We start from the raw sequence: 15826 nt of genomic DNA on the forward strand, positions 1-15826 counted from the left end.
TTGCTGACTTTTTCTTTGAAGGACCAGACAGTAAATAATTTATGTTTGTGGACCATACGGTCTGTGTCGTAACTTCTCAGTTCTGCTGTTTAGTAGAAAAGCAGCCATAGACAATACGAGGCTGTGTTCTAAAAAACTTTATAATTAAACAGGCAGCAGGCCATATGGTGGATGTTTCCCATTTTGTATTTGTCTGATTGGTTCCTTGTCATTAGAAACATTATTCTGTTAAACATTATTGTAATATTATTATGTTTTAGCATGTATACTACTATTTTATTCTTATTTTGCACTTCCTGCTTTGCATTTCAGGGGTAAGCATTTTAAGGTTGCATGCCTTCCCAACATTAATTCATCAGCTTAAGTGTCTTTTCCAGGAAGTATTCCATGAATCTCAGCTTGCCTCTTTTCTGTGCTCTCCTATTACCATATTTTATCAAACTTATTACATGTCTCTCTGCCCCATAATCACCATTAGACTCTGCCCTCCTTAAGACCTAGATGGAATGTTGTGTCTTCCAGTTCATTTCTGTATGCATGTTATCTGGCAGATAATAGGCACTTGAGATAGTGTTGAAGAACTGTGTCAGTCACTTTGATAATTGCTGACTAGTTAGTCATTTATCTAAACTATGTTGATTTTTTTTTAAAAGTATGGCAAATTGATAAGAGTTTGAAATGTTAAAATGTACAATTAGAAGGGGCTGTCCACCTCAGTGATATAAAGAACATTACCCACAGTTCCTCTAATATCAGCAGCCCTTTTAGACTTGTAGGGTAATTCTCAAATATAATGCACATTAAATCTGTCTAAATCAAAACTCATTCTCTTTCTTTCCAAACTGCTCTTTGCTCTACAGATAGATCCCTATGTCAGTTAATATTATCATGCTCTCAGGCTATGTTAGAAATTCAGGCTTTGTATCAGTCTTTACTCAGTCTCTCCTTTTCTTCATCAGGTTGGAAGATTATCCAACTACTTGCATGTTTGATCATACCTCTCCTTCCATTCCTATCATAGCTGCCTAAATTCAGGCTTTTGTAGTTCTCATTACAGTATTCTTTTAATAGATCAGTCATCGCTTCTTTTTCCCCTTTTTCAAATTGATGTCAGTTATCTTTCTAAAATGTAGATCTGATTAGGTAACTTGTTTGAAAGCCCTCAGGCTTTTATTTTGTGGGTAGTAAGGAGCTATTACATTATTCGACATCTATTGATTTTGATAATTTTGTCCCAGTCTCCTTCGTTTGTTTGATGTTTTCCCACTCTTCTCCATGTGTGTTTCCTGGTTACATCAGAATATTTGCCATTCTTCAGTGGAGCCGTATCCATAATACTTTTCTAACCGTTCATGCTGCATGGAATTTGCCAGTGCCTAGGCCTCGATGGTCTCGATGGTCTCGATGTACCCTGAAATCTGTTAGTCCATTGAATCCTGCAAGATCCATTTTGTGTTTCCCACTCTCAGTGAAAGTTCCATGATTATATCAAGTTCCCTGATTATGTCAACTAAAATGGACTCTTATTGTACTTTTGGGTAGCCAGAGGATTCTGCAGTTTTTCAGTGTATTTTAATGGTAGAAGATTTGAGAATTTTAAAATTAGCCTTTTTATTTACAAAATATGAAGACTTGAATGGGCCTGATTCATTTCAGTCATTTTATAGCCAAGAAAATGAAGATTGAAAGAATTACCACTTAAAAGACTTGTCCAAAGCTACACAAATAGCCTGTTGACAGAATTGATTGGAACTCTGTAGTCCTAAATCTTAGTTCAGTGTTCTTCATGCTGTACATTGCTATACAAATGAAATTATGAACAATCACACTTTTAAAGAAAGTACATAGAGCAAATGTTTTTTGTTTTTTTCTTCTTCCAGGTTTCAGTCTGAAAGAGAAAGTGGAGATCGAAATTTTGCAATAGGATATTACTTAAAAGAAAAGAAGGTTTTTAAATTTTTGTTTCTCTTTCAAATTATTCTTTCATTTAATAAAATACATGAAAATGTATGCTAAGAATTCAACAATAGCCTTTAAGCAACTACCTATTACTATTTAAGGTGCAGAAGTTTTTGCAGAGTGCTCTTGAGTCAGTATTATCAAATTGTTAATGTTATTATTAAATTGATTTGCATCTGGCAGTATTTAAATATTTGACTAATTTTATTTATTAATGCAAATTTTATTTGAGGTTTAGTCTATTTTTTCAAAAGCATAATAATACCTGATTAGTGTTAACTAATCTTGATTTTTTTAAGTGGCTGGTCTAGTAACTTGATTTATACATCGAGAATCATTTTATCATTGTCAGTTAAACTAGTATCTAAAAACTTAAATAATGTGATAAAATTTTGCTTTTTTGTTTCATGTTTATACTCTTTTAGAAGTTACATGCTATTTTATTAATTAAAATGAAACACTTGTGTACATTTGAAATTTTTCATGTATTTCTCTACTTATGTGCATTCCTGTGTGCCTGAATTTTTAATTGCCTTTCTATTTTTATAGTGTTTTCCAGAAGGCACAGATATGGTTGGTATATTAGACTTCTACTTCCAGGTAATTTAATTATATAAATTGTATATATAAATAGATGTGTTGGCTGGGCACGGTGGCTCACGCCTGTAATCCCAGCACTTTGGGAGGCCAAGGTGGGCGGATCATGAGGTCAAGAGATTGAGACCATCCTGGCCAACATGGTGAAACCCCATCTCTACTAAAAATACAAAAATTAGTCGGGTGTGGTGGTGCCTGCCTGTAGTCCCAGCTACTCAGGAGGCTGAGGCAGGAGAATCACTTGAACCTGGAAGGCCGAGGTTGCAGTGAGCCGAGATTGCGCCACTGCATTCCAGCCTCATGATAAATAAATGGATGTGTCACATTATGCAAAATATAGGTGTCTCAGAAATCTTGGTTCTAGGCCATGAGAAAATACATTTTTCATTGACTTTCAAAAATGTCTTCATAAAAGGCAGTCTTATGTCCATGTTGCCTAAAATATCATGCCTCAAAATGTAATAGGGACAATTTTTTCTGTAAAAATATTGAAAAATTGTCAAAAATAATGTACACTCCCGGAAATTGGCACTCCTAATTATAAACTGAGCTCTAAATTTTTTGTAGCCTTTACATGTTGTTTGGGAAAAGTTTTTTTTTTTTTTTTTTTTTTTTCCAAATAATCAGAGGGCTCTTATTAAGCATTTAAAAGTGTCAGTGTCTCAGCTGACTTGGTATCTTATAATTTCTTTGTTACTGCTCTATCCTGCCTTAACTGGTACTAGTTCATTTCTGCAGGTCATATGTCAGGCTTTCTTCTAAGTTAGAGTAGCTCTCAATATTGAGGGGCCGGGACTGGGCAAGAGGGACCATGTTACACAGTGGGCTGTGGTATAGAACTCAGTTTAGAATAGCCTTCCTGGAGATCTCTTCTCTCACCCACATTTTCAGTTCAATTTATTCTTACAGATTTAACACAGCTGGTGCCACTGATGAGACTGTAATGTGAAGCCACATAGGAGGCCGCATTATTGTTAATTTCCAGTTCACCTTACATTTGCCTGTCTTTAGTTTTAAAAGTTCCTTAATTTTAACCTTTCAGTAATCTTAGAGAGTATATAAGTGAGGTTGATAATGAGTTCGATTTTGATAGATGTCCAGGTTGCAGCTTTTCATCTGCCCAATGTGAAAAACCGTAAACTGGGAATCCAGACCATCAATACAAAATTTAAGGTCTAGCCCAGCGACTTACTAGCCATGTGACTTAATTTTAGTTACTGATCCCTAGTTTCCTTATCTGTAGCATATGCCTGACCTGTCTTGCCATATTATGTGGAAGATAACATGAGATGATATGTGAAATTCCTTTGGACCTAGCCTTTATTTTTTCCTAGTCTGTATGAATTTTTTCCATAAGCTTCTTTTCCTTTGGAATACATATTTAAATTTGGCTGTTACAGAATCTACCATAATGTGACATTTCTGTACTTCATGGCAAAAATCAAGAAATGGCCATAGAAGTGATACTGACTTTTTTGGAGAAGGGGTGCATCAAATTGAACGACCATTGAGATTTGCAGAAGAGTACCCAAGTTAGCATTGGGCAAATTAGTAATGTGCTGCCTTATGACAAACAAAATTCCAATTAATGTTAAGTATACATTAGGAAATGATCATTGGAATTGAGAAAGCCTTGTATGATTAAGTCGACCTTATCACAAGTCTTTGCTCTCTGGGGCAGTATTATAAGTCGATTCTGTCGTTTTTGAGAAATAGGGAAGAGATTTTTGATATAAATAGGCAATCTAGTCAAAGTTAAACACACAATGTTTTAATTCAGTATACTTAGTTTTCCTCCTTGCTGTTTCCAGACCTCTTTGTGCCTCTTGTAGATCTTGGAGTATGGCTGAGGAAAATCTACAAGTTGAGAACCCATTCTTCTCCTATCTACTTTCTTTTTTGACCCCATCTCATCCCAATTTTGCTTACTATTAGCTAAAAATAAAATGTGGAAACATTTATTTTCATTTTATGGGTAAATTTGGGTTTGGTATGGTGAACTATTTTCATTATTTTGATTGTATTTAAATGCAAAAATTTCATCCTAGAGGGTATATTTAGCACCCATAGTAAATATCAAATAAATATTAATAAGTGGTCTAAAGGATAACATTTTGGTTTAGGCTTACAGAGCATCTGAGACAGATCTGCTTTATATTTTTCTTCCCCTTTGTCCTTTGCCTGTTACCATATAAATGGGGATACTGAGCTTTGTTATGGGTGAAATGTCAGGCACTTTAGCATTTTTTTCTAAAATGATGATTTCTCATGTAGACACTATCATAATCCTTATGTATGGTGCTTTACCTTAAAAATATTTCATGGCTCATTTTTTTTCCTGTTGAATTAAAAGTAATTATGCTTGTGTATTCCACAGAAAGTATTAATATTTAAGCAGATTTGAATATCACATGGAATAATAACAAATCTTAGTGTTTAGAGGCTGGCACTTCCTAGTCTAGTTCTGCCATTAAAAGACTGAGTATCTTTGGCCAAATCAGGGTAAACCTTAAAAGGGGGTAGGACTTTGGTCAATTAAAATCTTTAGAATGTCCTCAAGTTTATATTAATCACTTTGGAATAAATATTTCAGATCTGTATGAAATACCAAATCAAATAGATTATCTTAGAAGTGAACAGTAATATTAAAAGTAATATGAGAATTCTGCTTTTTCTTTGTGTTAGCTGTGCTCCATTGAAGTGACTTGTGAATCAGCCAGTGTGATGGCTGCGACACTGGCTAATGGTGGTTTCTGCCCAATTACTGGTGAAAGAGTACTGAGCCCTGAAGCAGTTCGAAATACTTTGAGTTTGATGCATTCCTGTGGCATGTATGACTTCTCAGGGCAGTTTGCTTTTCATGTAAGTAATTGTTTAATCTTAATTTTCTCTGGCAAGAAACTAGTCTGAACTGGTTCTTTGAAAAAATGCAGTTTGAACTTTGCTTCTAAAGCTGTATATTAATTTTTGAGAGGCTTGTTTTTAAGGTTAATTTGTTATAAGATTAGTAAGGAATAGAGCTAAGGTCTACCAGAGGTTCTTAAGAACTTGGAAGTTTGATTTGTAGAACCTCATTCCTTCTGCTTTTAAGGCAATCCAGTGTACAAGGTTAGCACAGTCTTTCTTTACTTTCAGTTGTTAATGTTTAGCATTATGATGATTATGTATCTTAAGAATTCTTTAAGTTCAGGAAGTTTGCAAAGATGTGAGGTTTCACATCTTTGATTACAGCCATAGATGTTTTAATGACTCAAAGTATATTAAAGTTAAAACTTAACAAAAATGTACTGCTTTAAGCTCTGTTGTGCATTTGCCACTTCTAAAGTGTATTGACTTTTCTTATTTCATTCTGCTCATGTCAAGTCATAATGCCATTCTAAAAGCTTTTTTTGTTTTGGAAATTTTCAAACATGTAAAACAGAGAGAGAGAGAGAGATGCATTTAATGTTATCCATCACTCAGCTTCAATAATTATGAATACATGACCAATCTTGTTTCATCTGTGTGTGCATCTGTTTCCCCGTCCTTGTCATATTTCAGCATATAATTCTAAATAAGGACCCTTAACAAAACATAACAATAATATAATTTTTACATATAAAAATTAAATATTACGTATCAAAACTTTAATATCATTATTAATATCAATATTAAATTGAATATCATCAAAATATTTAGTCAGTGTTCAGATTTCCTGGATTATCTTGTAAATTATTATTTCTTTTTTTTTTTTTTTTTTTTGAGACAGAGTCTGACTTTGTTGCCCAGGCTGGAGTGCAGTGGCATGATCCCAGCTCACTGCAACCTCTGCCTCCTGACTTCCAGCGATTCTTCTGCCTCAACCTCCTGAGTAGCTGGGATTACAGGCGCCCGCCACCACACCAAGCTAATTTTTGTATTTTTAGTAGAGATGGGGTTTTGCCATGTTGGCCAGTCTGTTCTCGAACTCCTGACCTCAAGTAATCCACCCGCTTCAGCCTCCCAAATTGCTGGGATTACAGGCGTGAGTCACTGCACCGGCCTATTATATTATTTTATGGTTTGTTTGACTTGGGATACAAATGAGGCGCATACATTGTGATTGGGTTGTGTGTCCCCCCCCCTTTTTTTTTTTAATCTATTGGTCTTTTGACCGGTCTCTCTTTTTTTCTTGTTTGGTCGAAAAAACTGGGTCATTCAGTCTATACAGTTTTCCACTGTCTGTACGTTGCTGATTACCTCTGTTCCATTGTCCCTTGTATTTCCTATAAATTTGTAGATCCAATTCAGGTGTTTTTTTTTTTTTTTTTTTTTGTCTGCTTGTTTTGTTTAGTTTTGTGTAAGAGTACTTTATTGGTATACTTCTTTTATTTTTGTTTATTTATTTATTTATTTACTTATTTTGAGACGGAGTCTCACTCCGTCACCCAGGCTGGAGTGCAGTGGCGTAATCTTGGCTCACTGCAACCTCTGTGTCCTGGGTTCAAGTGATTCTCCTGTCTCAGCCTCCCGAGTAGTTGGGATTACAGGCGCCCATCACCACACCCAGCTATTTTTTGTATTTTTTTAGTAGAGACAGGGTTTCACCATATTGGCTAAGATGGTGTCTATCTCTTGATATCATGATCTGCCTGCCTCGGCCTCCCAAAGTGCTAGGATTACAGGCACGAGCCACTGCACCCGGTCTTATTGGTATATTTCTATCCAGAGGTACTTACTAACTGAATGTTAGTAAGCAGTTAATGAACACTGCCCTAATGACATTAAGTTTTGTTTTTATCATTTGTCAAGTTTTGCTAATATAACTTAAATTTTTTGAGGAGTAATTTTAAATTACCATTTTAGAAAATCTTTTAAGAATATATAACTTTTTATTGTTTTCTAATTGTAAAATATTTAAAAAATAATTTGTTATATTTAAAAACAATACATTTATTTAGAACAATTAGAAAATACAGTCAGAAAGAATAAAAGCATCCATAGCCTCACAATTTAGATGTAACTGCTGTAATTCCTTAGAGTGTATCTTTAAACAATTTTTCTATATTCATATCTATCCCAAACTGTTTTGTGACTTTTTTTTTTTTTTTTTTGAGATGGAGTCTTGCCCCGTCACCCAGACTGGAGTGCAGTGGGGCGATCTTGGCTCACTGCAACCTCTGCCTCCCAGGTTCAAGCAATTCTCCTGCCTCAGCCTCCCGAGTAGCTGGGATTACAGGTGCCTGCCACCACACATGGCTAATTTTTGTATTTTTTGTGGAGACGGGGTTTCTCCATGTTGGCCAGGGTGGTCTCGAACCCCTGACCTTAGGTGATCTGCCCACCTTAGCCTCCCAAAGTGCTGGGATTGCAGGCATGAGCCACCGCACCCAGTCTTATAACTTTATTTATAAACATGTTGATAAAAATTTTTCTACAATATTTTTAATGTTGAAATTCGATGATATGTATGTATATGTATAATATTTTATTTTATTTTATTTTTATTATTATTATTTTTTTTGAGAGGGAGTCTTGCTCTCTTGCCCAGGCTGGAGTGCAGTGGTGCCATCTCAGCTCACTGCAGGCTCTGCCTCTCAGGTTCACACCATTCTCCTGCCTCAGCCTCCCGAGTAGCTGAGACTACAGGTGCACATTTTGGGAGGCTGAGGCAGGAGGATCACGAGGTCAGGAGATAATTTTTAATTTTTAAACCTATTTCCCAATTTGTTTTTTTTTTTTTTTTTTTTGAAACTGGATCTTGCTCTGTCACCCAGGCTGGAGTGCAGTGGTGCGATCATGGCTCACTGTAGCCTTGACCTCCTGAGGTCATGTGATCCTCCCACCTCATCCTCCAGAGTACCTGTGACTACTGGTGTGCACCTCCATGTCTTGCTATTTTTTGTAGAGATGAGATCTTCCTGTGTTATCCAGTCTAGCCTCTAACTCCTGGGCTCAAGTGATCTGCTTGCCTTGGCCTCCCAAAGTGCTGAGATTACAGGAGTGAGCCACAGTGCCCAGCCCCAATTTCCCTATTGTTGAACATAACATTTCTTATTTTAAAATTTTTACCTGAATACTCTTTTACTGAATTATTTGTAGGTTGGTCTTCCTGCAAAATCTGGAGTTGCTGGGGGCATTCTTTTAGTTGTCCCCAATGTTATGGGTATGATGTGCTGGTCTCCTCCTCTGGATAAGATGGGCAACAGTGTTAAGGGAATTCACTTTTGTCACGTAAGCATATTTTCTTAATGAGAATAATGATGATATAAGTTGAGTCATCCATTGATTCTTTTTTGTAACCTATTTTCCATAGTTCATTAACTCTTGACCTTCCACCTATAGTGTGCCAGTTATTAGGTAGCTGTGGAAATACTCCCAGAGGAGCTTCAAGTTGCCTCTGTCAGATAGCTCCCATTTAATTATTCCCACAGATTATATTTGTTAGATGCTAATATTTCAATTTTCATGGTTAGAATTAGTATCAATTTTCAAAAGCTCAACAAAAGATATTAAACTTGGAGAAGTAATTTAAAACCTAGTATATCTTAAGAATTATTTTGGTTTATCTTTAATCTGCATTTTTAAATATCTTTATCCATTGACTACCTTTAAACATTTTTTTGAGGAAATAAGCACTGAAAATTAAAAAAAGATTAAACAGTTTTTAAAGTGTTACTGCTCTTGATAGTTCTGTATTTTGTTGTTACCTACTTCCTGCTAATGTTTGAGCTTCTAGTTTTAGTTACATTTATTACTTTCCAGAGTTCATATTGAGTGCCATACTCAAACTTGTTTTATTTTCCAGTCTTTTATATTTTACAAAAACTAGAGTATGACATTGGATTGCATATAAAGTATAGTAGATTGTAACCAGAGTACTTACTTATATTTTAATGTTGCTTTACACTTATTTGATAGAAGAATTCTTTCATGGGGCTGGTTATAAACCCTATTTTGTAGAAGGTGAAAGATGATTTGATTGGCTGAGCCCTAGGATCATGTTAGTAAGCAGTGCCCTTAAAACTTGTATCCATATCTTACTCTGATTTTAGGTCTCTTATTGATGTATTATACTACTTTATTAGCATGTAGTGATGATTTCTAAGCTGGACGATATAAGCAGAGTTTGTTAAAATATGGATATACATAACCAATGAATAGCCAATTTCTTATACCTGCTCTGTATAACTGTTTACAGGATCTTGTTTCTCTGTGTAATTTCCATAACTATGATAATTTGAGACACTTTGCAAAAAAACTTGATCCTCGAAGAGAAGGTGGTGATCAAAGGGTAAGCAAAATTCTTATTTAGATAATTATATAAAATTTTTAAGAAGAGAAAAAGTGATATTTGCCTGTATAAATAAAATCTTTGTTAGTGGCCTCGGGTCTTTGCTATTCATAAATGAGTGTAAACAAATTGTTGACATTTTAATCCGGGATCACCAGTATTAGATATTTAAATATTGCTTAATAGATAGTTAATAGATATAGATATTTAAATATTACTGTTTTGTTACTTAAATTGAAACTGGTTAGCCTAGTGTCAGGGTTTTCCCCTTCCATTTTCCACTATTTGAAGCAAGATTTTTAGAATTGATTCTGTTAAAAAAAAAAAAAAAAAAAAAAAAAAACATTGAAACGTGCTACATGCTATAAAGCATTGTTTTAATATTTGTCAGTCCTAAATTGAAGTTTATTTTAACTTCTTGCATACTGTGTAGATGAATATGTAAATGAAAAGGATTATCGTATTAGTGAGAGACCATATGAAGCCTCAAAAGTTTTGTTAAGTCACTGTAGATGAAATATTTTTTTCCACTGTGTTTAATGCAGTATTCCTAATAATCTTACGGTCCTATTTGTGTTTTTATCAATGTATTTGGCTTCATACTCTTGTACACATATATTCCTTTTTTAGAAGTAGTATTAAGAGTCAGGACTTAACTTTTTTGGTCTATATTTTATATAGTTTTTCACTGCACCAAGGGGCTTGTGTTGAGAATTTTGATTCAGTTTCTTTGCGTACCATATTGAAAATGTTTGTAGTAAAATTACCTAATTAGACCTCAAGATAATATGAAGAACTTGTAAGTAGAAAATATTTTTAATACATACTAAGTACATTTTCTGTAGTGCTAAACTAAATTTTTGTTAGTTTTTATCAAATTAATTTCTGTTACTATGTAAGAATTATGCAAAACCAACAGAATAGAAACTTCTGTGGGAGTTGACCTGAGTAACATGAAACAAAATGTCAGAGGTGGTGGTTTAAAATGTTAACATTTTAATAATGTTCATTGAAAAATACCATTTTATAGCTTGGACCTTTCTTCACTCAAGTGCACTAATAAATTATGTATGTTGCTTGAACAACTAGCATTCCTTTGGACCATTGGACTATGAAAGTCTCCAACAAGAACTTGCTTTAAAAGAGACAGTATGGAAAAAAGTGTCACCTGAGTCAAATGAGGACATCTCTACAACTGTAGTATATAGAATGGAAAGTCTGGGAGAGAAAAGCTAAAGAAATGGGTTCTAGTTTCAGAATGTTTCTTCATTTAATCTTTCAAACACCTTTAGCTTTTTTTTTGCAAGTTATAAATATTTATTTGAGGTATTTTTTGTTCTCAATCTTGGGTGCTGGAGCCATAAAGCTTTTTTTTTTCCTTTTAATCTTTGTATAAAGACAGTAGATTAAGAAGTGCATTTGTTGGTCTTTAAAAAATATTTACAAGTACATAAATTTGCTTTATTTTTAAAAATACAAAAAGGAAAAATTTAAATTTTTCTTGATGTAATTAAGATGTTAACTATGTGGTCAGATAATCCCATTTTACAACAGTAACAGAAAATTGTAATTCTTAGTTCTAAAATTCACAAATTAAACTCATAACTTTTGTTGCATTTTGTTTTTTCCTTTCCATTTTTAAAACTAACTTGATGTCTGTAGTGGCAATAGAAAGTACTTCTATGCTACATACAAAACTAAAAAGGCAAAATAATGAACCCCAAATTATTGTATTTAAAATAGCAGTGGATAAAATTAGCTTGCATTTACATTTATGCCATTTTTAGTGATAGATTGGCTTTACATTTAAAAAAATTTATTTAAAATTTTATCAAATGTTTTAAAATATACCTTTTTTATTTTGCAACTCCTCTGTTCTGTCAGAATTGTTATATACAGGAGTGTCTTATGTTACTAAAACATTCCAGCCAAAGAATTTCAGATGTGAGATAATGACATTTCATTGATAAAAAGCTATAATGGTTAGTTACTCAGAAGGAGAAACAGTGAGTGTCTTCAAGTGAATTGTTCACCTAAACAATTTTATTTTCATATTATCCACATAACTTTTTCTATGTTATATTTAAATATGAATGGCAAATTTTGGTTTTTAGCTTTTAAAATTTTATTATCCTAATAATTTTATAAATGCTAATATTTCTTTTGTTATAAGTTATAGCATCTCATAAAGTTTGTTCTATTTGAACTCTTTTAGAGTACTTGAGAAATGAATTTAGTCTGCAGGTAGTAAGTATGCTACTAAAATATGTTAGATCTAAATCCTTTTGTTTGATAATAAAAATGCAATATTGAGAATCAAAACTTGTTTTTAAGAGAACTATAGATTCTACACAACCTGATTTCAAGTAATTATTCATAGTATTTAAAGTTGTCTTGGCAAAGTGATTGTAAAATCCTATAGGACCTATTCACACTTCTTCCTTCTTCCATATACCCCTCTGGTTTTCCCCGTAGTTCCCCTACAGTTTCAAGTTTGTTGAAACCTGTTTATTTTAGTGGGGGATTAGAAGAAAAACTTGGTGACTTCTTAGCATGATGGTGTATGTGGTAATGCAAAGTCTGTAAAAGTAAACATAGTGTAACAAAAAAGATGTCACTGAGTATTTTAGATACTAGTGCAAATAAAGATAGAAAATCTTGATCATAATGTCTTGAGTTTGGAAACTGTGATATTAAGAAAAGAAATTCCCTACCAGAGGTGCTGGCCAAATGCCTTTTGGGTAACTTAAGTATTAAATTTATATATTTAAATAATTATATTTTAAGTTGTAGAGGATTTTGCCCAGGATTTTATGCTTACTTGAATGTTCTTTGAATGTTCAGATGCATATCCTAACTGGATGCTTCTCAAGGCCTCACTGCATATTTGTGTTAGTTGCACCGGGGCCATTTGTAGTTTGGGCAACCAAATGCCTTAATTGGAAAAAAGGCATTGTGGTTTCCCCTATGATCTAAATTGTTACATTTTACCATTTCATTTAGAAATTGGTTTCACTTTATAAAATGAAGATTTAGTTTTCATATTGCATACATAGCTGTATAGATTTCAAAATTAGCTTGTTAATTTGTGGCACTTACTATTTTGGTGTTGGTAATGCTTAAATGCATACTTAAAAATGAAGTACTGTTATCTAAGCTACTGTGTTTAGAAAATGTTAAGAAGGAGCATCCAGAAATTTTTATAGAAAAGTGTAAATGGAAGAAGAGATAAGATACTGTGAATAGGCTCTCAAACTTAAAAAAGAAAAAACTTTGCCAGTTTTAAGGACATATTTTGATTCTTTCAGTATTCTTAACACCTTTTTAAACAAAGTTCTTGAAAGTACCCAGTATTATTGGGTTTGTTTTATGCCATTATTGATTCTTGATATTCAAGCATTTACAATGTAGCATATTTGATTTTTCTTTTTTCTTTCTTTTTATTTTTTGGCATCATTAACATTTCATTTGAAATGCATATTGTTCTTGAAGTACTTTGTTTTTAGCATAAATGTTGTGCATTTTATCTTAGTGTTTGGATGAAACATTTGTGTTGTTTAGCTTTCTTTCATTTGCTTTGTATATTTAATAATGTACCTTTATTTTCCAGTATGCCTACATTTTGTATTGTACAATAAATTTATTTTAAGCTGATTTTATTGTTTTTGTTTTTGTTTTTGTTTTTGTTTTTTTTTTAATCAAAGCAACTTCAACATTTTAGGTACAAATACAGTTGGGATTTTAACTTAGAAAAAATTATTCTTTATGAAAATACTGTTAAAGTGTTTGCTATTCTGAAGCTGCCTCAAAGTAAACTAGAAGTACTCAAAAGGGCTTTATTTTTAAAAATGCAATATAGCATTAGTGGTTTTTTTGGGAGGAGGACTTTTCCTATTGGTTGTACTAGAAGTATTTGAATAAAAACTTTTCTCTCAATTTTTTTGGTTGTTTTTCCATTTGGTAACTTAAAAAAAATGCAACCCTATTTGTAGGTTATTTTTGCTTTCCAAGGAGGAATATTGTTGTTATTCACTATGTAACTCTCATTTTATCTGTTGTTGCCTAATAATAGGAAAAACATTGCTAAACCAAATGAAGAGTATCATTATATTGCTTTAGAATAAAACTGTTAATCTCAGTAGAATTTATATTAAACAGAATGACAATGATCTAGAAATTCACCTTAACTGGTTTCTGAGGGGATTACATTTTCAGAAGGAATTTTGTATGTTTGTACAGCATGATCCAAATTGTAGTAGAAATTATAGAGGCTCCATGTATTGTAGGTCAAATATAGTACTTTATATTTTTATGTTTATTTAAATCTGCCATTCATATTCTGGAGGTTTCCTGAATATATTATAGAAGTTTTAAAACCATTTGAAAGGGGAAATATTGTTGTTTACATGAATTTGTATTAATCTGTGGGATTTTTAAAGGAAGTTCTTTTAGAATTAGTTAATAAGGAATTCCAGTATAATAATATATTCAATATATGTAACAGTTTATGATTACTTGCTTTTAAAGACTTTTTTAAAAAATTCATTTGAAGCAAAGAGAGAGGAGACTTAAAATGCCTGGTGATCTTGATTTGACAGTGTATATTTAATAGGCATATATTTATGTGGAAAGAACTGCTGAAATACACACTGTTATGTCAGCCTATATCCTGATAATTTATATATAATGTATGGGTTGCATATGTTTGTGCATATGTATGTTTGTGCATACATATATATCATTTCCTTATCTATATACCTTAATCTACCCATTCATATTCTGAAAATGACGAGCAGTTCTTTTCACATTGTATATTATGTATAAATTATTCATTGATCTACTCCTGTTCCAAGCTTTGACACAAAAGAACCCCTAAAATTTTTGCTGCCCTAGAATTGGTAAAGTATAACATACTTTACCATTTGACTTCTTCAATTTGACTTTAAAGATTTGTGGTTTCTGTTACCACTCCCATTCACTACCAGTACTGCCAGGGTAAGAGAGTAGTAACAATATTGGGGGAACTCTGGAAAAGTGAAACCAAGAATATTAGATTTCATGTGGAATCTGACTTTAAAGCACTTTCCAAAATCTATTATAAGGAAGGATTGTATTTTTAAAATTGTTTTTGACTTAAAAGAAGTAGTGCACCTCTCATGTTGAGCAGTTTATGGAATAGTTTTATTTAGTTCACTGTGGTACAATTTTTAGTTTTAAGAATCTGTCTTACTATTCATTTGTAAAAATTTTGGTTTTTTCTCCTAGATGGCCTTGAAAATGCTAGAAAGCATTTTTTAAAGGTATATGATCGGTATACTTAATGTGTGATTTCTTCTCAATTCCTTCTCTACCATTTTGGATTAAATGTTATATTTGCATTGTGTAATAAAACCAAAACCAGATGTTGGAGATGTAGCATAAATGGAAATTTGTTACCATGCATCATGGCCTTATGCTCAGATTTTCACTTAGATTTATTGAGAATGGACTTTACCTTACTCTGTCTTTTCTCTGTCATGTAGTTCAAGGGTACAATTATACGTAAACATAAACTCAAGTATATCCAAGTTCAACTATTTTTCTTTTATTTCAAATTGTAACAAAGTTAAAAACCTTTGTTTCTTACATTGCTTAGAAATGGAAGGAATTTAATTGGGTTGGGGGAAGTTCTTTTATTTTATACCCCAACCTCCAGTCAGTAGTTTATTAATCTGAATACCATAAAATGCACATGACTTTGAGAAATTTAGAAAACTACTCTAAGAGGATCTGAGGCAATATTTATCCAACATGAAACAGCGGGCAAAACGTGATGTTTCTTAGAATTCTTAACTTTTTAAATAGTAATAGAAAAGGTACTTATTTTTAAAATAGTATGTTAAGTAGACTGATTGTAAATGCTTATTTAACAAAGTGATTCTGTTACTATGGTCTTAAAATGTTTTCTGTTTCTATTTTGTGAACATAGGAGAGGAAGAGAATTTAAGTTGACTTTGTTTACCGTTTCTATTTTATAGA

At 32.8% G+C, this 15826-nt stretch overlaps 1 protein-coding gene across 9 annotated transcripts in view; it reads left to right on the forward strand.

The window, feature by feature from the left end:
- Positions 1-15826, forward strand: part of GLS (glutaminase) — an 87222-nt gene that overhangs the window by 43394 nt on the left and 28002 nt on the right. For 6 of the 9 annotated variants that reach the window (XR_012421317.1, XR_012421315.1, XM_005573771.4 and 3 more), the window contains 5 exons: positions 1881-1947; positions 2509-2559; positions 5242-5418; positions 8617-8748; positions 9716-9808. Coding sequence is in view for 6 of the 9 variants with exons in the window: in XM_005573771.4 (XP_005573828.2) it covers positions 1881-1947; positions 2509-2559; positions 5242-5418; positions 8617-8748; positions 9716-9808 (520 nt within the window). In the remaining 3 variants the exon portion in view is untranslated. Of the gene's footprint in view, positions 1-1880; positions 1948-2508; positions 2560-5241; positions 5419-8616; positions 8749-9715; positions 9809-10838; positions 13463-15826 lie in introns of those variants that run through there. The other 3 variants (XR_012421316.1, XM_005573772.5, XM_005573774.5) reach the window with 2 other exon arrangements.

This window comes from Macaca fascicularis, chromosome 12 (genome assembly GCF_037993035.2).
Source record: "Macaca fascicularis isolate 582-1 chromosome 12, T2T-MFA8v1.1".
Classification (NCBI taxonomy): domain Eukaryota; kingdom Metazoa; phylum Chordata; class Mammalia; order Primates; family Cercopithecidae; genus Macaca; species Macaca fascicularis.